Source organism: Pelodiscus sinensis, chromosome 13 (genome assembly GCF_049634645.1).
Source record: "Pelodiscus sinensis isolate JC-2024 chromosome 13, ASM4963464v1, whole genome shotgun sequence".
NCBI classification, from domain to species: Eukaryota; Metazoa; Chordata; order Testudines; family Trionychidae; genus Pelodiscus; species Pelodiscus sinensis.
In genome coordinates, this window is record NC_134723.1 from 46,740,718 (window position 1) to 46,760,970 (window position 20,253).

Here is a 20,253-nt window from a genome sequence, read left to right on the forward strand (position 1 = left end):
TAGATAGACATCTGTCAGGGATGGTGTAGGTGGAGCTTGGTCCTGCCTTGAGGGCGGGGGACTGGACTCGATGACCTCTCGAGGTCCCTTCCAGTCCTATGATTCTATGATCTTTGCACTGTTCTAACCACACCGGCCGGCAATCAGGTGTGACTGGCGGGTGCGCTGGGGGCAGCGGCTCTGCACGGCAAGCCCTCAGTACAGCAACGGGATATGTAATCGGCCCCATTCTTGTTACTGCTCGGAGGCGACGCCAGATGCCCGGTGCCCCGGTTGGAGAGATTCCACGTGCTGGCTGAAGCTGGGTTTGCTTTGCGCGGTGACATTTCCTCCCGTCAGTTATCGTTGCACGTTTGGGTTGGTCCAGGGATTTCTGCTGTCCAGGGACAGGTCTTGAGCCAGGCAGGTCCTTTCGCATTCCTGGGCAGGATTATCCGAATGTTCTGACACCCATCCAGAGCAGGCAATTTTGGATCTACCGGCCTTGGTGCAATAATTAATGTGCCCATAGTTGCTCAACCCAGTCATCATGCTGTTCGCTACTTCTCCACATTGGGGCTGACCTCTGGCCCTTCCTGGACATGCCCAGAAGAAACACTTGCAAGGTCGTTGTAATGCAGCTGGAAGGAGCGGGGACATCATCCGGGCAGGACATAGCCAAGAACACATGAAGCTGCTCCCACCTTCCTCATGGAGGGATCACCCAGACCCCAGTAGCATGGGTCAGGGAAAAGGGGGTTTTGACAGCACCCTGCCCAAACAGCACAAGAACAGATGCATCGGCCAACAGATGGCCACTCACAAAGGATACTCCAACTCACCATGGGCATCCAATGACAGTGAATGGGGGAATTCCCTCCCCTTGGTAGCAGGTTTAAAACAAGCCAAAGGAAGTTTTCCTTCACTCAGTGCACAGTTAACCTGTGGAACTCCTTGCCAGAGGATATGGTAAAGACCAGGACTTCAACAGGGGTCCAAAAAGCACTAGATACATTTGTGGAGGTCAGGTCCATCAATGGTTATTAGCCAAGTTCCCTGGCCTCTATTTGTCTGGAAATGGATGACAGGGGAGGGATTACATGAGGATTCCCTGTTGTGTTCCCTCCCTCTGGAGGATCTGGAACTGGCCACTGTTGAGGCAAGAAGGGTTACAGACCCTCGACAGTGAGATTGGTCTTGCTCCTGCCCTGCTGACTCCTCTCAGGGTGCCCTCACACTTTCCAAAGCAGCGAATTAGGCACATTTGCGATACTGTCACACTCCCGGAGCTGAGCCTTTCACAGATGTATTCAATCAAGAGAAACTCAGGGGCTCTCGCTGATTTACGTCTCTGACCCTCTACAACACTCAGCTTCCACTAGTGAGGTGAGAAATCAGCGGTCGCAAGACACCTGCGCTGTCGCCCCCGTCGCTTGCCAGGCCCTGGGGACTGGTTTCTGCAGCACTGCTATGAGCTGAGTTCCGTGCATCAGGATGATGAAGGTTTAATGGTGCACAGACAGCACCGTGCTTAACTGAACCTTGTATACACAGAGCGTTCCAGTGCGGAGGACGCTGAAGACGTGTGGGATTGCTTGCAAACAGAGACCTCGATTGTTCCTGAGATTGGAGCCTTGGAAACACGTCGTCTCAAGGTGGAAGGATAATGTCAGATAGCTTGACTTAGAATTATAATACATGCTAAGTGATATTGCTGGAAATCCTTCACAAAGAGCTGCTGTGTGTTACAAGACAATGGACAAGATGCTGAAGATCAATTTCAGTTTAGAAAAGGGGAGACTAAGGGGGGCTAGGATAGAGGTCTATACAATCGTGACAGCTGGGGAGAAAGTGAATAAGAAAAGTTATTGACTTGTTCCCACAATATAAGAACGAGGGGGGTCGCCAAATAAAATGAATACATAGCAGGTTTAAAACAAAAAAAAGGAAGTTTTTCTTCACACAGTGCACAGTCAACCTGTGGAACTCCTTGCCAGGGGGGGGTTGAGAAGACCAGGAGTTTAACAGGGTTCAAAAAAGAACTAAATACATTCATGGAGATTAGGTCCATCAATACGTATTAGCCAGAATGGGGAGGAATGGTGTCCCTCGCCTCTGTTTGTCAGGGTCTGGAGATGTATGACAGGGGAGGGATCACTTGATTATTCCCTGTTGTGTTCACTCCCGCTAGGGCATCTGGCATTGGCCACTGTTGGCAGACAGGATACTCGGCTAGATGGATCTTTATTATGGCCTTTCTTATGTAATTTGATGCAAAATTAATTTTAACTTTAACCCTATAAATGGTTCAGGCCGAAGCGTTGGGTTTATTAATTGCACCATTGCAGATTTAGATTAATTAACCTCATACCATTTGGCTCTGTTAAGGTCTATTGCATTAGCCTCTTATTGAACCATACCATTATGTATGTTTGTATTACTGTTGTACTGACCAGCACCGCATGAAGTTGGGTGCCATACGTGGCGACACACCGTCTCTCGAGTTATTTTTCTTATGGTACAAGCCAACGTTCAGTCTTGAGCAGACGTTACATTGTTGGTCCCTTTTGTCTGCACAGAGGCAGTGGAGGGGAAGCTGTTGGAGGAGCAGGAGAGATTTTGCTCAGTCACCTTGTCCTCTGATTTGAGTCCGCCGTGCTCAGGATGGAGTTGCCCACTGGAAACTGACTCAAGGCTAAAATTCGGAAGAGACGAGGTTAGCCTGCATGCTGTTTGCCCATCTCTGGGCTGGGGCATGGGGGGGAAAGGTTCTGCTTAGAATGTACCTAGATTTCACATCACTGATAGCTCTTCTGCTGGCCAGCCAACCTGCAAAGGGTCACATGAGTGCCAGAAATGGACATGGGCATCAGAAGACACGTAGTTTTCCTGCCAGTGTTACTAACGTGACTCCCACCTGAAGCCAGATGAAGGGAGGTGGGTGCTGATTGCACATGCATTGACCGTGAGAACTGGGTGCTCCCTCTGCAGCCAATCACAGTGCTGCTATGGGACCCTCTGCAAATTCTGGGCATGCACGTGCAGTGAGCAACATTGCCCTCTCCTGGGAGACCCCCTTGGTTCGGACTATCTGAGTAACCACATGGCCCCCTCACTAGCCTCGCTTGCCCATCGCCGATGGAGTAGGAATAGTCCCAGCAAAGAGTTAATTGTGATTGGCCAACATTTCTCTTTTATAAACCTAAGTGCTTATAATGACCTGGCTGCATCCACGCACCGCATTGCTTTGCTGGCTACGTTTCAAGTTCTGTGTCCGACCAAACCTGTTAAACCAGTATCAGGATGCGCCAAGTAAATGGAGGGGGAAAAAAATCTGATCTTGGTATAAAGACGATGTGTCTAGTAACTGAGCGCTGGCTTTGCCTGTGCATTACACTGGCCTTTCGGACCGGGGGCCTTGTTCCTGATGCACACCACGAAGTGACTGAAACGTGGCGACATTCCCAATCTTCCTACGTGTGGCGATTTCAGTCCCGGGCCGATATCCACCCAGTGAAGGCTAAAGGAACAGCTATTTCACCAGGACCTCGGCTACCTGTCTCTGGCTGGTTTTAATGAGCAAGGCATTTCAGGGCACAGGGCCCATGGCTCTACGATAACGGATGAGCTGCCATGCGTGGAGAGAAGACTCAGAGTCCTGCCAGGAAATCGGCAGTGACCTCCAGTCTAACTCTCGAGATGTTGGCTCTCAGGGTTCCGTTCTAGCCCACATCTATCCAGCACCTCGGTACCCCATTGCCAGTCCCAGACTAGGCAACCCACCTGGGAACGTGTATGTATCTGTGGACATTATTCAATCTGAGTGGTGTTACCTCGTCTCTCCACTGTGCTTTAACGATACTGATCACGTCAGAGTTCCCACCGACACTCGGAGGGGTTCTGTTGGACAATCAGGCCCAGAATGATCAGAACTACTGGTCAGCTGGGGACCCCGCCGTGTCTGGTGGCAACATCCACCCTTAGGAAAAGCTTCCGAACCTGCCGTGGTTCCGTTCACGGTTAGCAAGAGCCCAACGAGGGTCGGTAGAGACAACACAAGCCTCTGAGCCGCCCTAGACTCACCCCGTCCTTTGCAAAAGGACCCAAAGTGTCAATCACCCGCAACATCCTCCCCATCATCACCCTCCCCAGTGGCCATCACCCTGGCCTCTCCCACAGCCGGCGGGCCAGGAGGCAGCTGCTATGGTATGCGAGAATGATGCTCACTATGTCTATGCCTCGCCAGCGAATAACTATGGCTGCCGGCTACACGGCTGACCTCTGGCTTAGTCTTTTTCACTTAACGAGACAGCAGCCTGGTACACAAATGCCATATCACACACCAGACGAGACAGGGCAGCCCTCTGGAATAGAAAGAGCATGTGAGGGACACCGGCAGGAGAGGGCAAAAGTCACTAACTCCCCATGGGTGTGCCACCACAGCATGGCCCATACCCAGCCTCAGTTTTGGATTCCACCCATGATGACTGCTAATAACCGGCTCCGCTGGGCAGAATATTAGGAGTTCTGGGCTGCCAATTCATCAAGGTTTTAAACCGACCCGGGAAGCCCGGGCGGGATGGAGGACTGCAGAAGAGTTGGTTCTGGCCGGTGGGACCGCAGAGGCGGTAGGAAGAAGTAAAGCAGGACAGACGAGCGAGACGAGGAGGACGCGGAGACCATCTGTGGAGTATGTTTACAGGGAGGCTGCAAAAGGAGTAAGGTCGATGTGTGTTGTGCAAACTCTTCATACACATCACCTTGTCCTCCATGCCGTGAAAAACCAGAGTTCCTTGCAGGCCAGAAGTCTAAAGTTTTGACTCTGATGGTGGATTACGATCAATGCTTTTGAGTGATTGCTACGAGTGATTTGCAATTAGATAGAAAAAGAGGCACACTGTGTTTGGAAAGACGGCGTTACACGCAGGCGGCCTTCCTTACCCTCGCCGATGACTGGCTCACATCAAGAAGGGATTGAAACTGAAACTCTGATGACTTGGCTTTTAAGAGCTCAAACGTATAAAATCCACATCTCTCCGCTTTCCCTGGGCTGAGATGGTAAGAGGGTTTCTGGAGGTGTGCGCGCTCCTATTGCGTTCCTGGAATCCAGTCTCTCTTGCTATAAACCTGGGCAACCAGGTAGGTGTCCCATCCATTCTGGTGTCCTGCAGAGGCTGAGTGTGTGGCTGGTTTGTCTCACTAAGAACCAGAACTTTTAATTTGCCTGGATGCTATTTGCCCTCTTAGTTGTTCTATTTCACTTTTTGCAGACTGCGAAACTAAACATTAACCCAAATTTCAGAGCTTGAGAGACATCAGCGGGAGCAGGACAATGGCATTCTAGAAGGACCAGACAGGTTCCAGAGGGCGCAGAATGTTCTAGAACATTCTAGAAGCACAGGCCTGGGTGAGTCACCTCAGCTTGCCCCATAGCGAGGCAGGGAAATCCCCCATAGTCCGGGATCAGCCTTCTAGCCTGTTTGTGGGCTAGGAACAGTGGGGCACAACGCTCAGGGACAGCGCGCTTTGAACTCTACACTATGGCCGGGCTCCTGCAACGAGCGATCATGGCGTGTCGCTTGCCATGCACAAGCAGCTCCTGAAAGTCCAAGAGGGCGAACGCTCTTCCCTGTTGGCAGCCCGGGAGCCAGTGTGTAAACCAGGCCCCCCATTTCCTATCCCAGCTCTGCTCTTGCTCACAGGCATCGGGACGCCACACATCGGGTTCCCGCCTCAGAGACGGCCCCGTTCATGTGGCCAAATGACCTTACAGCACTGAGGGAACCTCAACCCATCACATGTGCTTTGGATGCACCGTGGAAGACCAGGGACGCCGTGCTCACCGCGCAGCAGCACTTCCTGCGAGGAGGCAGTCTTCGCCCACCCTCAAGTCTGGTGTCTTTAGCACTACAGACGGCATCGCTCAGCGCCGTTCGCTGAACACAGCCGTGAAGAACCAGCTCTCCACTTTCTCCTGCGTCGGGGAGCCTTCCTGTTTGCGCTGCACACCAGGCCGCAGTGCTAATCGCACTTGGTGTGGTGCCTTGAGCACCGGGATCCAACACGTTTAATACAGCCGGCCTTGAGAGAGAGTTGGTGCACTCCGGGGACCTGGCCGGGTGGAAGGTAAGGGCCCTGAGCTTCTTCACACCTTTCTTCTTGGACAGTCCCAGCGTGGGATGAGGGGCACCCACAGACCCCTCGAGACTGGGAATCCTGTGAGAGCTCTGTCCTCTGTCCCCTGAACTCTAACGCACCCCGTGCCTATAACTCAAGCATTCGCGTGCCGCTTCTTTGGCAGGGCGCCAAACGGTGCTATTTTGGGGCAGCCCATCTATAGGAAATTTGTGGGCTCACCCAAGTACCGGGCAGCGCCTCTCCCAGGCGGTGGAGGAGCAAGCAAAGCCATAGAGGCTACTTCTCCAAGGGGGCGTTTACACAGCAGGGCTTAACTCGAAATAAGCTACACAAGTCGAGCCACCTCCATTGCATAGCGTGTTTTGAAATCGGGAGTGTCTACGCAGCACTTATTTGGAAGGAGAGCTCTCTTCCTCCGACTGCCCTGACTCCTCGTTCGAGGAGGGTCCCAGGAGTCGAGTCAGACGTCCTCCAGCTGGACAGGATTGTGACGCTGTTTCGAAATAGCTGCCTGCTGTGTGGACGTGGACTATGTTATTTCGGAATAGCGCTGGTTGTTTTGAAACAGTGTTGAGTGTAGACATACTCTCAGTGGCTGCAATAGCCCCTCAGTCCCAACCAGGACCTGGCACGAGGGAGAACGAGGTGACCCATGCCACGCCGAGGCTTCCCGCCTTGCTCCACCTGCAGCGGCAAAACTTGCAATTTCTCAGGTCTTGGGAGCCAGCGCAGAACGTGGCTCTGGCCACATAGGAAGCTGTACTCCCTGTGCGGTCCCTAAATCCATCCCCCTCGCTGCTGCTTTGGTTCCACTGAGAGCAAGCTGTGGGAAGGGGAGGCTTGCAGGGAGACGGGGAGCAAGACTTGGCCATAATCACTAGTCCGATGTGCTTTGGTTGGGAAGCTGTCCGGAGCCAGGCCGCTCGAGGCAGGGACGACGGCAACAGCGACTTGTACGTTAAGCCTTTAATGCCCACTTATACTAGTTCAGCTGAAGGGGCGGAGCTTTGCAGGAGAAATCGCTGTGCTCCAGAGCGCCAGTCAAGTGAAAGAGGCCAAAACCAGGCCAACTGAAGAGCAAAATAAAATACGTTTGGTAGCAAAACCCTAAGTTCTTTCAATCAGCCCGTCCGTGGGAGGCATCGAGGCCTCGTGGATGGAGCAGTGGGCGGAGGCGCCGGAGAGCTGGATTCCAGTCCTGGTTCCGCCCTACCTGCCGGGTGACCTTTGACAAGACATGTCACCTCCCAGCCGCACGACAGTGACACTGCCCTCCCTTGTAAAGAGCTTGGAGAGCGGCTAATGACTGGCGGATGGGGTTAGTACGTGCCGAGAGCCGAGTGTCCGCGGTCTGCCGGCCCCACCCATGCCCGCTGGGCTGGTGACGCAGACAAAGCTGGAGCGGTTTGTGATTAGACAGTATTTCTTGGGTGTGTTCAGTACCCTCGAAGGCAGGCCCACGGACGGGGGCAAAGGAGGCATTTTGCCTCCGGGCCGGCAATTCAACAGGGCCTGGGGCTCCCAGCTGCTGCACTGTAACAGCAGTGGCTAGAGCCCTGGGCCGTTTAAATCTTCCCCAGAGCTCCTTGCCATGTGCTCCGGGTGGCTCCGATGGCTGCCTGGAGGGTGGGCGGGCCAGCATGGCACACTCCGGGGGCACTGAGGGCTGGCTGCCCCCAGCCCTGCTTCTTCTGAAAGCACAGAGCCACCCACCTTCCTCGGGGTCCCGGCAAGCCTGTTGCCCTCCCGCCTGAAGGTTCTTCCAAAAGACTCTTGTATAAAGCACCCACGCTCCTTGGGGGTATTTGTGGCCAGTGTTGGTGCCTGGGAAAATGCATCGGGCAGTGAAAGGAAATCGCTTGCCACTCCGTTCGCCGGGCAACTTCTGCAGCTTCAGAAGGAGACAGCCGGGCTTTCAAAGGGCCCGGGTTCAACCAGCACATCCCTGCCGCCACAGAGGGTGGAGACCCGGATGGGGAGCGAGCGAGCGAGCCACGCCCTGCCCTGGCTGGAGGAAGGGAGCTCGTTTGACTCGCCGCAATGGAGAACGCTTAGCTTGCGCCCACCCTCCTAATGATAGGCCACGCATAGCTGGTGCACACGCCCCGTCAGAGCCGTGCCGGCATGGGGATTGGCTGCCGAGGTGTCCATCGTGGAGATGAAAGAGGCCCAGATGTTAATAGCCAGCATGACAACAGTACAGCTCTCAGCTCCATCGGGCTCTCCACAATCCGGCACTCTTATTAATGACCCAGAAAACACCCAGGAATCCTCACAGATAAACAGATGGCAGAACGAGGCGCAAGGGGCTCACACTGCAGTGGGGGAGGCCTAGGTTGGAGATTAGGAAAAACTCTTTCCCTAGGCGGGTGGGTAAGCACTGGGCTGGGTTCCCTAGGGAGGGGGTGGAATCCCCATCCCTAGAGGTTTTGAATTTCCAATTTGACACAGCCCTGGCTGGGTTGATTGATTTGGGGCTGGTCCTGCCTTGGGCTGGGGGCTGGACTCGGTGACTCCTGAGGGCTCTGCCCACCTGGGTTTCTAGGATAAATCTTGCTGGTGGCTCAGAGATTGAGAGTGGCAAACAAAGGAGAGGGCAGGTGAACGAGGAGAGAAACCATGGAGGCATGAGTGAACCGGGCGCGAGCAAAGATGGTGCATGGGCACATGGCTCCATGGAAACGTGTCCATCTAGGAGCAGAGGAACCAGGCCACGCTTCTGCACGGGGGACTCTCGCCTGGGCAGCAGGGCGCTGAAAGAGACGCCGCATCCTGGGGGATGAACAGCTCAACAACAGGGCGGCAGCCAGAAAGGCGAATACGATTGTGGTGGGCGGGTGTGTAAACAGGGAAACTCGAGTAGCAGCCGAGCGGTTACTTGACCTCCGTGTTTGGCCCGGGCGTTCAGTCCAGTTCAGTGTGGGCGCCCACCACTCAAGCAGGATGCTGGTAAGTTGGAGCGGGAGCAGAGAAGAAACTCGCAAACAATGAACGGATTAGAAAAAGCCTGCCTTCTAATGACAGACTCGCGGAGCTCAGCTTCTCTGGCTTCCGAGCCTGGGTATCTCCATGGGGAACAAATTCCTAATACCGGGTTCTGCCGAGTGGCGGAGAAAGATGTAACAAGATCCACAATTCGGGCTGGGAAGAAGGCTTGTGCTTTTACCAGCGAGGGCAATTAAACCTGAGGGCCGGGGCGGCTGCTCCGTCACAGCCACGGGTTAAATCGACAGGGGGCGGTTTTGTCAGAGCTCTGGGAACTGTCTGTGCTCTCCAGGGGGACAGACCAGATGAGCACAAGGGGCCCTTCTGGCCTTGGACTCTGGCTCTATCTAACCAGGCACCTACTTGCTTCCGTTCCCGAGTCTTGGCTCCCACCGGTCTCGTGCGGAACCAGCCTCTGAGTCCGCCTTCTCCCCACCCATGAGAGCACGGGCCCCACTGCAAGCTGCCGAGACCCATCCCCCTGGCCGCGCAGCCTGTGCGGGTGAGCCCCACGCTGGCATAAGGGGAGAGGCGCCTCATGCAAATGACTCATTGTAACCCACATGAATGCCCCATGAGGTAGGTCCTGGGGAGCAGTGTCCTCATCACTCCCGTCGCCCGGGGATCCCGAGGTGCTAAGGTGGCTGGCTGGTGCAGTGCTGCCCTGTCGCTGCCTCCGGGCATTCCTCAACACGCTCGAAAACGTGCGGTCTGCTCCCTGGGCTCTGGGCGAACCCTACGGAGAGTTCTCCAGAAAGAGCCCTTCTTTTTCCTCCCCAGCGAGCTGTAAGGGCCCTGGAGTGGGACCCCAGCCCCACACACAGCTGAATGGCTCCCTGCTTGCTGCGACTCACGGCTGCCTCCTCCGTGGGCGCATGGCCCCTGGCTTTGTGACTCTGCAGAGCTCATTCATTACCTCAAACCAACCCAACAATGGAAGCAGCTGCTGCCTGTGTGTGACAAGCTCCTCAGCAGGGGCGAAGAGGCAGGGTGGGGGACCCAGGTGGGGGACCCTCCCATATCCACATGCCGACATACACCTGCTGTTAACGCCGGGGGCGGGCAGTCATTTTTGCAGGGTGGCCACTTTGCAAATTTTGATCTGCACTTGCGGGCTGGCTCCGCCCCCTGGAAGAGGCAGGACTTCAGACGGAAGGGGCGGGGCCTCAGGTGGAAAGGGGCGGTTCCCTCTAGGCACCACGCACCGCTGGCGGGGGGAGGGAGCCATTTTGAACAGCGAATGATTTGGGGCACTCCCTGCCCCCAGGTCTCCATTGGCCTGGGGGCAGGGGAGCAGCACGGTGGGCTGTGGCCTGGATCAGATGGCTTGGTGGCCCATGGGCTGTATCTTGACCACCTGTCGTTTGCTCGCTCCGGGTCATATCTGCACATGCCGTTACTCAGCAAAGAAATCTGTCCGGGATCCACTCCTGGGAGCGGGGGAGGCTAAGCTGCCTGGTGACCTGCAGCCAGACCTGAGCTTGACTAAGATTCTCAAACACGCCTAGGGATGTGGGGTCCCTCAGCTCCGGGCAACACACGTGAAGGAGAATGTGCTGAGTTCCCACGCTCCACAACTCAAGCTCCCGCAAGCCTCACAGGATCATGGGCCACGCTCCGAAAACGACGCCTCTCGGCTTTCAGTCAGGCTTCCCAGCGGGACCGGGAGTGGGAACGGGGCTGCGTGCCAGTCCATGTGGTTATTTCATCCTTGAAACACTGCGGCGAGATGAATGTCTTGTTCCTTAGTCCCTAGACTTAGCAACCTGTTTAACTGTGAAGTGTTGAAACAACAAACCACCTCTATACCCAGAACAGGCCACTACCAGGATGTACAGTTAATCATTACGAACCCCCACAGCTGTTTGGAACAATTAGTAACAAGCCCATTTGCCCTTTAAGGAATATTTTGTCCAATTTCTCCTTCTGATTTTTTCCTCAGATCCCCTCAAGGCTTTTTAAGGTAAACGGTTCAGAGGATCACACGGGAGTCTAACTCAACAAGTATACATCCGGTGCCGAGAAAATAAATCCCTTCTATCCCTTTAAATAAACACCGCCGCTTTTTCCTTTTGCCCTGAGGAAAAGGTATGTACAGCCCTTATAGAACACACAAGAGCTTCCAAGAGAGCCGTGGGAAGGGGGCTGGACTTGATGGTCTTTAAGGTCTCTTCCAGCTCTATGGTTCTATCATAATCACTACTCAGGGACCATCTGCAGAAGCTGGACTCTGCTACAGACAGTGTCCATGGAGATGTAACTGTCAACAGGGTGACACTGTTGCAAAAGAAGCAAACACAATTCTGGGCTGCGTTAACTGGTGTGTTGTGAGCAAGACGCGAGACGTCATTCTTCCGCTCTGCTCTGCGCTGGTTAGGCCTCGGAGTCTTGTGTCCTGTTCTGGGCGCCACATTTCAAGAAAGATGTGGAGAAATTGGAGAGGGTCCAGAGAAGAGCGACAAGAATGATGAAAGGTCGAGAGAACATGAGCTAGGAGGGAAGGCTGAAAGAACTGGGCTTGTTTAGTTTAGAAAAGAGAAGACTGAGAGGGGACATGATAGCAGCTTTCAAGTACCTAAGGAGGGAGGAAAATTGTTCATCTTGGCCTCTGAGGACAGGACAAGCAGCAATGGGCTTAAACTGCAGCAAGGGAGGTTGAGGTTGGACTTTAGAAAAAACTTCCTGCCAGTCAGGGTGGTTAAACACTGAAATAAATTGCCCAGGGGGGTTGCGGAGTCTCCATCCCTGGAGATATTTAAGAGCAGGTTAGACAGACACCTGGCAGGGATGATCCCGACCAGGCATGTCAAACTGGCGTGTGGCAGGCTGCATTCAACTCCATCCAATTTTTTTGCGGCCTGCCAGTACATTTTTATAAAGGAATAAAGTGCGGCCCACTGGCCGCTCGGAGCACATGCCTGAGTGCAGATCCCAGCCGACCAGGCCGCTCTGCACTGGCCAGGCCGCTCTGCACATGGCGCCCAGCACGTGCTCATGGCTCGCCAGGCCGCTCTGAGCATGGCGCCCCAGTGTGCCTGAGCAACGGCGACTCTGGGACCCAGGTATTAGGTTGGGGGGTTGGGAGTGCCTGGTTGTGGGGGAGGGGAGAGGCATTGGATGTGGGGGGAGCGAGCTCTGGGGTAGGGGAAGGCATTGGGTTGGGGGGGCCTAGTTCTGGGGGAGGGAGAGGGGGAGGGGTTAGGTTGGGGGACTGGAGTGCCTGGCTCTGGGGTAGGGGAAGGCATTGGGCTGGGGGGGGCTAGCTCTGGGGGAGGGGGAGGGGTTAGGTTGGGGGACTGGAGTGCCTGGCTCTGGGGTAGGGGAAGGCATTGGGCTGGGGGGGGGGGGGGGCTAGCTCTGGGGGAGGAGAAGGGGGAGGGGTTAGGTTGGGGGACTGGAATGCCTGGCTCTGGGGGAGGGAGGAGGCATTGGGTTAGAACGGGGTATGGGAGTACCTGGCTCTGGGGGTTATTTTGTTAATATTTTGTTTTTTATATATTTATTCCCAAATAAAATCACAAAATGTATATTAATTTTATATCAATAAATATATGTTAATTTTTTGCAATTGCACGAATAATTATATGCTTATACAAAATCTCAACTTGCAAAGTATCTGAAATTTTCACAGAAGCTTGTTCTATTTGATTAGCCATGGTCTATACTTGTTTTTATTTCAACAAAACAAGTTACGTATCATAAAAAATTAAAAAGTACCTTACATTTATATTTAAATTAAAAATGATTTTATATGAGCAAATAATTTTACACATCAAATGATTGTATTATATTAAAACAAGACCTGAAAAACTATTATAAAATCTACCTAAAACATAATCAATAATAAGAAATAATTACAACTTTCCGATAATGTATTTTTTCTTTGGTGGCCTTAAAAGCGATCAGTTTTCATTTGTGTGGCCCTCAGTAGGTTTCGAGTTTGACATGCCTGATCTAGACGGTGCTTGGTCCTGTCGCGAGGGCAGGGGACTGGACTTGATGACTCTTGAGGTCCCTTCCGGTTCTAGTGTGCTAGGATTCTAGGATTTGACAGGGGCGTGCTTGTCTACAATCAGCAGATAAAATAAAGTTTACAGATACTAGCTTCACATTAACACAATTTCCCCTGCCAATTGCTCTTTTGTCTCTTCCATCGATTTCCCCTTTCAAAGGCTCAGATAACATGTTTTTATGACCTCTGCATGTTTGCTGTGACTTACCACTGGTTGGCTTTGAGAACACGTCCTGATCCCTTGATAAGCTAAACTCCCGCTTGCTGCACGCCCTTTCCTCTTGGGTCAGAGATGCACCAGAGCAAAGGATGGTGATGTTAGCAGAGCGGGCCCAGGCACATGGGTGGCTGGAGCTCCAGATGGCCACCCCAAACTCTGAAGGCATCTCCGAGGATATGCTCCTGCCTTGGTGCGGTCTCTGGGCCTTGCTCCATGCCACGTTTAGCTACTAGTTGCGGGTGGCGTTACAGATGCGAAGTGGACATGTCTCATTAGAAGCTGCATCTCTTCCTGCCACGCTACAGACCCATCTTTTCAGCCTCAGACTGAACATAAGAACGTGAAAATGGCCAGACTGGGTCAGACCAAAGGTCCACCTAGCCCAGTGGCCAATTGCAGATGCCGCCAAAGGGAGTGAACAGAGCAGGAACCATCAAGTGACCTACTTCCCGTCACCCCTTCCCAGCCTGTGACAAACAGAAGCCACGGACACCATCCCTGCCCAGCCTGGCTAACAGCCAGTCATGCAACGTGCCACGGCACAACGAGAACGAGACGAGAACCGCAGGCGCCGATGGGTTTTCCGTAGCACCCATGGACACGGCTGCAGCTGAAGAGGAAGGGACTGCCAGCCTGAAAGCACCAGGACATTTCTTTTTACATTGGACACAGACGCATTAGCCAACGAGATGCCGGCCCTGGTGTCATTAGCCGGAAAAGGGAAAAGCCCAGGTAGGAGAAGGTGAATCCGTAAAACTCAGGACTCCGTGGTGAGCGTATCTCCCGCAAGGGAGTGTGGGAACTAAGTGAGCAAGCAAGTAACTCGGGGAAAGGTGAACTGTGTGTTACGGGGGAGAGTGCGGCCTTTACTGGGCGTGCAAGTCTTGGTCTCAGCAGGAGGGGGCGCTCTCTCTGGAGGGGTAAGAAAATGGAAGGAGAGCCTTCGGCTGTCTACCAGGGGGCAGGGGAATTCTCCACCCCCACCGTGTTCCCCTAGGACAGTGCCCAGTGCTCCCAGGCAGGGGCTGACAGAGGAGCTGGCTCGGCTCCTTGCTTCGAGCACCCCTGAGAGGGCAGAAGAGCCGACCAATGGGTGCACTCAATGGCCATTGTGGGAAAAAGCCAGAACGCGTTGCTTTTGTGAATGAACGTGCCAGGGGAAGGGAACATTTCCCACGAGCACCTAGAAGAGGAGACGCTCCGGGAGCTGGTGGCAGAGGAGCCCTTGCCGGAGCTGCACACGGCCCGCTGGAACCAGACGTAGCATCCACCAGCACCAGTGATCTCATCAGCCCCTCTCCCCGGCTCTGATCCCAGTGGCCTCCCTCTCCACTCCTCTGCAGACACCCTGCTCCTTCCGTGATCCGGGGGCTGGAGCACGTGACCTATGAGGAGAGGCTGAGGGATTGGGGCTTGTTCAGTCTGCAGAAGAGAAGAGTGAGGGGGGATTTGAGAGCAGCCTTCAACGCCCTGAAGGGAGGGTCCAAAGAGGCTGGAGAGAGGCTGTTCTCAGTGGGGGCAGAACAAGGAGCAATGGTCTCAAGTTGCAGTGGGGGGGGGGGGGTTCTAGGTTGGATATTAGGAAAAACTATTTCCCTAGGAGGCTGGGAAAGCGCTGGGCTGGGTTCCCTAGGGAGGGGGTGGAATCTCCATCCCTAGAGGTGTTTAAGTCCCGGCTTGACAAAGCCCTGGCTGGGTTGATCGAGTTGGGATTGGTCCTGCCTTGGGCAGGGGGCTGGACTGGATGCCTCCTGGGCTCTCTGCCAGCTCTAGGATTCTAAGGCTTCCTGACCCATCCCAGAACCTGCTCTCACCGAGTTTCCCTCCCTTCCCTGCGTGCCCTTCCCACCCACGATCTGCTCTGGGGAATCCCAGGGTGCATTCCCTGCATAACTCCTGCATAAATAACTCTTGCACAAAGCAGGCAACCCCCAGTCCCTGTGGAGCGGAGCACGGGTGGCCTACTTCGCCGTGTGGAATGCAGGGTGCACCTTTTCTGCGGCCCGGCCGGTGACCGAGCAAGATGATCTGTTTGCTCCCCTAGGCCCAGGCGGAGTCATGGAGACGAATAACCGGGTTTGCCCGTTCCCCCTACTGTGTCCAACCAAGGCTGCAGAACACCCTTGCCAACACACAGGCTTGGCCCCAGTTCAGGGCACAGAATCCCGGCACGCAGGACCATGTCTGTCAGCCTGTAAACGTCAGGTCACTGCAGCAGGTCAAGCCGTGGAACCGGACAGGCAGCTCGCGGGATCCTTTGCCATTCTTGTCAACAGCTGGAAAAGGACACGTGATCCAATCGGGAGGGGGGAGAGGGCAACGTGGAGTGTAAATCCGAGAAATTGAGGCAAGTTTTCACCTGCTGTCGTGGAAAGAGGAGAACCCCAGCACCGGGACTGGAGAGCACGCCAGGCTGTACGACATAGCTCAGTTCTTAAGGGGCAGCGTGGGCTAATGATTAGAGCCCAGAAATGGCGCCTAGCCGCATTCCTAGCCCTACTTGCTGGGAGACCCATCACCTCTCTCTGGCTTCCTTACCAATCCCTGGGGAAGTGCTCTGGGATTGTGACCCGGGGCTCTCTCCGTGCCAGCTGGCAGAGGGCACAAGGAAGAGGGGGTGTCACAGGGACCCCAGGGGTAAGACAGCTGCACAGTCGTTCGCCAACGGGCGGCTCCGAGCGCTCTCCAGGGAGCCCACTGGCCGTCGGGATCACAGGGTTCCATGCGTGCGGACGAGTTACGTAGGTCTGCACTCAGACTTGTGCTCTTGGATCCAGGAGAGAAGGCGGGTGGTTCCTTGCAGGCAGGAGGTAACTGACACCTATTTCCCTGTCGGCCATCTGTGCATTGTGTGCTGACAATGGGAGCTATGTGCACACCCAGCCGGGCGGCCCGAAAGATTGCGAAATGCACGGGACTCGGCCAACACTGCAGGGGGCCTGGGGATGGATCAAGACAAAGGGTTGGCCTGGCGTGGCCTGGAGGCGAGGGGGAGGAGGGGCCCGGCCAGCCCGCGAGGAGCTGGGTGATTTCCACCCGCCGTGACGGCACCGGACGAGGCCAGGCTGGCTCCAGAGGGGGCGTCAGCCATTTGCCACCAACACGTCTCCTTGCTGCTGGGAGCCCTGCGGGCTGGTAACCAAGCGGCTCCCGGCTTCCACGAGGCAGGTCACTGCGTGGGGGTGGCCAGCAGGGCGCCGAGCTGGGACGGGGGGCGGCGGCGCGTCCCGCCTCTCCGGAAGCGGCGGCGGCTCAGTGAGCCCGGTGGGGAACAGAGGCAGGGCCCGCCCGGGGAGGCGCCGAGGGCCTGGGAGCAGCCTTGTCCTTGTCACAACGCCATAGAAGAGCGGTTCTCAAACTGTGGGGCACCGGGGCTGTTGGATCTGCTGGGATTGCAGCCCAAGTCTGGTCCCCAGGGTCTGAAGCTGAAACCCCTGGCAGCGGGCTCAGGTTTGCCCCCACACACACCCCGGAGCAGCAGGGCCGTCCCCCACCTGCGATTTCTGTTGTCGGGGGGGTCACGGTGAGGGATATTTGCGAGCCCCTGCAGTAGCATGTGTACACCTGGCAGGCCACGTGTGTTCTGCCCGTGGCCGGGGTGGCTGGGAGCGGGCAGCCAGAGCTTCTTGGGGCTAAGGGCAGGAGGAAGCGGGGGGCTGCACAGCCTGAGCTCTTGTGGGAAGCATCCCCGGGACCTGGTGGGAGAGACGCTCTATCAGAGCAAACTAACACGGTCCCGGGCAGCGGGTGGCAGGGGATTTCTGGGGGCCTGTACCAATGGCCCGTCCGCCAAGATGGGGAGGCCTTGGCAACCCAGCTCAGAAAAAAGCACCGTGGGGGGGGGGGGTTAGAATCGGGGTGAAAGTTGCCCTGGATCTGCCGAGACAGGGCTTGTTGTAATCCAGGACTTTGCAGGGTTCTCCTGTCATCTGTGTCCCACACCAGGCTGGGGCTAGCAGCCGCGCACAAACCCAGCGACGCGGCGTCCCCAGCTGATCGGACGCCGGCCGAGCCAGAATGAAACACGCAACGAGACACGAGTCCCCAGGGCAGCACGCGGGGGAGCAGGCCCTGCCATGCAGCATCCGGCACCACGACCCGTCCGTCCGAACGGCCAGGCGGCCCCCGCGCCCTCGTGAGGACAGAAGTCCCACTGACCTCGCCCGAAGCCAGATTTGGCCACATGGCCCTAAATGCAACACTCCTGCTGTTTCCGATTGGCCTGTCAGAGCAGCGCGAGCATGGCCTCTCACACACATTAGAATATATTTGCCTATCAACGCCTCAGATCTCCTTGGGTTCAAAGATGTGGGAAATCAGGAGCGAGCCAAGGGCAGAATTTAAATGTGTTGCTTTGTTCCTGGTTATAATTAATGTTTCCATGTTAGGAAAGTATGTGAACCATCGGGGAGGTTAAGATTGTTTGGGAGCACCTTAGTTTCTCTCTCTTTAATTGGACACTTCAATTATAGCTTAAAAACAAATGAGTCACCGTGAATGGCTAAACCAGAAATCTCTCCCTACCTGCCATTAACGATTCAAACTGGAAAACAAGCACGCGAGAGAACACGTCTACATTGCCGGGAAATTGGCGCTACGGCGGTTGATCTTCCCACATTCAATTTAGCGGCTCACGAAATTGGATTGTCTTCCCATGAAAAGTGTCAATATTTGGATCTTCGTTTCCCTTCCAAATCAGAATGGAAAAATGCAACATATTGGGAAATGTTGCGGAAGGAAAAATGCCAAAAAACGTTGATTCAGAGAGGCTGACACTACAATGCTGACTTGGGAAGGGAGAGGGGGTCAGAACTGAAGGATTTGACGTGTTGAAACAAAAAATGTAATTTTGTATCAACTCAACGTGAAACATTTTGTTTCAGTTGTGACTATCAAGAAGCACGAAAATGCCAACAAAACCAGCATTTTTCCAGACACGGGCTCTCTCCGCTCCGCCCGCGTCCTACAGAACTAGAAATGCGACAGAGAGAGAAGAGACCTAGGAGGTTCTCTAGCTCAGATTCGCTAGCACAGTGGTCACCAGCCAGTAGCTCGGGATCTACCGGTAGATCTTGGAGCCTCTGACGGGCTCTTGACTGGTTTGGCCAAGAGGCTGTCAAGCGCCAGCACTTCAGCTGCCCTCCACAGACTGCTGTGCACCTCCTGCCCTTTGCTTTGTCCCATCAGGAGCCTCCTGTTTACCATGCAGGGCAGGGCAGGGCAGGGCAGGGAGAGGAGGACGCTGATGTCAAGATGCCCCCTCCCACCCGGTATCCTCTCCCCAGAGCAGAGAGAGGGCACAGCAGGACTTGGGAGGGAGTTTGCTGGCTGCTTTGGGGAGTGGTGCAGGGCCAGGGCAGGGGGGATCCTGCCTTAGCCCCACTGCACCCCCACCTAGGAACCACCGGAGGTAAACAGGGCCCATATCCCGAAACCCTACCCTAGTCATGAACCCCTCCGGCACCCAAGCCCCTGCTCCAGCCCCGAGCACCCCTGTGTCCAAACGCCCTCCCAGAGCCTGGACCTAGAACCCCTCCAGCACCCCAACGGCCTGCCCCAAGCTCAGCTCAGAGCCCCTCTCGCACTCCAAATCCCTTACCCCAAGACCAGAGCCTGCCCCCCAACCCTCTGCCCCAGCCTGGCGAAAGTGAGGGAGGATGGGCAGGAGAGGGAGGACGGCGTGAGCAGGGGCGGGGCCTCGGAGAGGGGGCACGAAGGGGGCGGGGTCAGGGCGTTTGGGTGGGAGGTAGATCCTGGATTGCACTTAAGCTCCAAAAGCGACCTCGTGCTTACAAAGGCTGGCGACCCTGCACTAGCACCTGGGCCGGCTCAGTTTTCAAGGCCACAAGCCACGGGCCTGCCACGCCCCTTCTGTGGGGAGCGAAAGCCCCTTTCTAAGGAGCTGAGTGAAGACAGCCGTGCGGCCCTGGCAAAGGGAGCAGGTGTTCGCTGGCTCTGCTTTGCGGTTATTTCTCCTGCTGTCCAGGATTCGCTTCCCCATGGTCATTTCCACGCCGTTACTTTGGGGCCGGCCTTGGAGCCCCCGAAGCAGCAGCCATCTCCAGCTGTCATGGGGGGATGGGCTATTTTTTTCTACCTTTAAAGCTGCCTCTAGCTAAAGGGTAGTGGGTTTATAGTACCAATGAATACAGCAAGCCCCCATCTTGTCTTACGACGCGACATGACCTCATCAGGCTTAGACCGCAGCTCAGTTTCACGGAGTTGAGAGAAGTCTTCTCTCCCAACTCCCGCTGTGAATAGCGCACGCCTTGCGTCTCGGCAGTCAGGGGCTGCCAGCAGATCATGCAGCTTGCCGACCGCCGCTGGGAGCTGCATTTTTCTTGAGAAAGAAGGACAGGAGCGCCTTGGGAGCCGGGGCCGTTCGTCACTCCGACGTGCTCGGCCCAACACGCAATGGCTGTTCTTGCAACGGTTTGCCCTCACACTGACTTACTACAGCTTTGAACTCTATCATGCAGACAAAACAATGGTGCTTTGAAGTGTCTTAATTTCAGTGCAACAAGCACAGACACGGTTTCCTTCCCTGCCGTCCAATCTTTTTAAAGCCTTCCTTTTCATTTTTGTAGTCGTTTACGATTCAGACAGTCGAGCGCAGTACGTGTTTGTTTAAGGTGTTTCTCTGTGTCTCTGCCGGCTGATCACATACTTCTGGCTCCAAGGAGGCGTGTGACTGTTGGGTCGGGTCTTTGCTCCGGTGCTTGTAACTCTGGGGTTCTACCGAGCGACTGAGTGCAATGCAGAGGACTAGCTACGGTTGAACTTGTTTTGCCTAACTAGAGCAGTGGTTCTCAACCTGTTTTTATAAAGTACCCCTTTTAAAAAAAATCAGAAGGACCCCCAGCACCTACAGTTTTCAGACACACATTTTTTCTACCATTGCAACACATTTGTTTAAACA

General features: G+C 55.0%; 1 protein-coding gene across 1 annotated transcript in view; it reads right to left on the reverse strand.

The window, feature by feature from the left end:
- Nucleotides 1-9,601, reverse strand: part of SLC6A14 (solute carrier family 6 member 14) — a 56,989-nt gene extending 47,388 nt beyond the window's left edge. Inside the window, exon 1 of the mRNA XM_025190867.2 lies at nucleotides 9,466-9,601. Coding sequence (XP_025046652.2) covers nucleotides 9,466-9,579 — 114 coding nt within the window. The 5' untranslated portion in view covers nucleotides 9,580-9,601. The remainder of the gene's footprint in view (nucleotides 1-9,465) is intronic.
- Nucleotides 9,602-20,253: the final 10,652 nt, after the last annotated feature.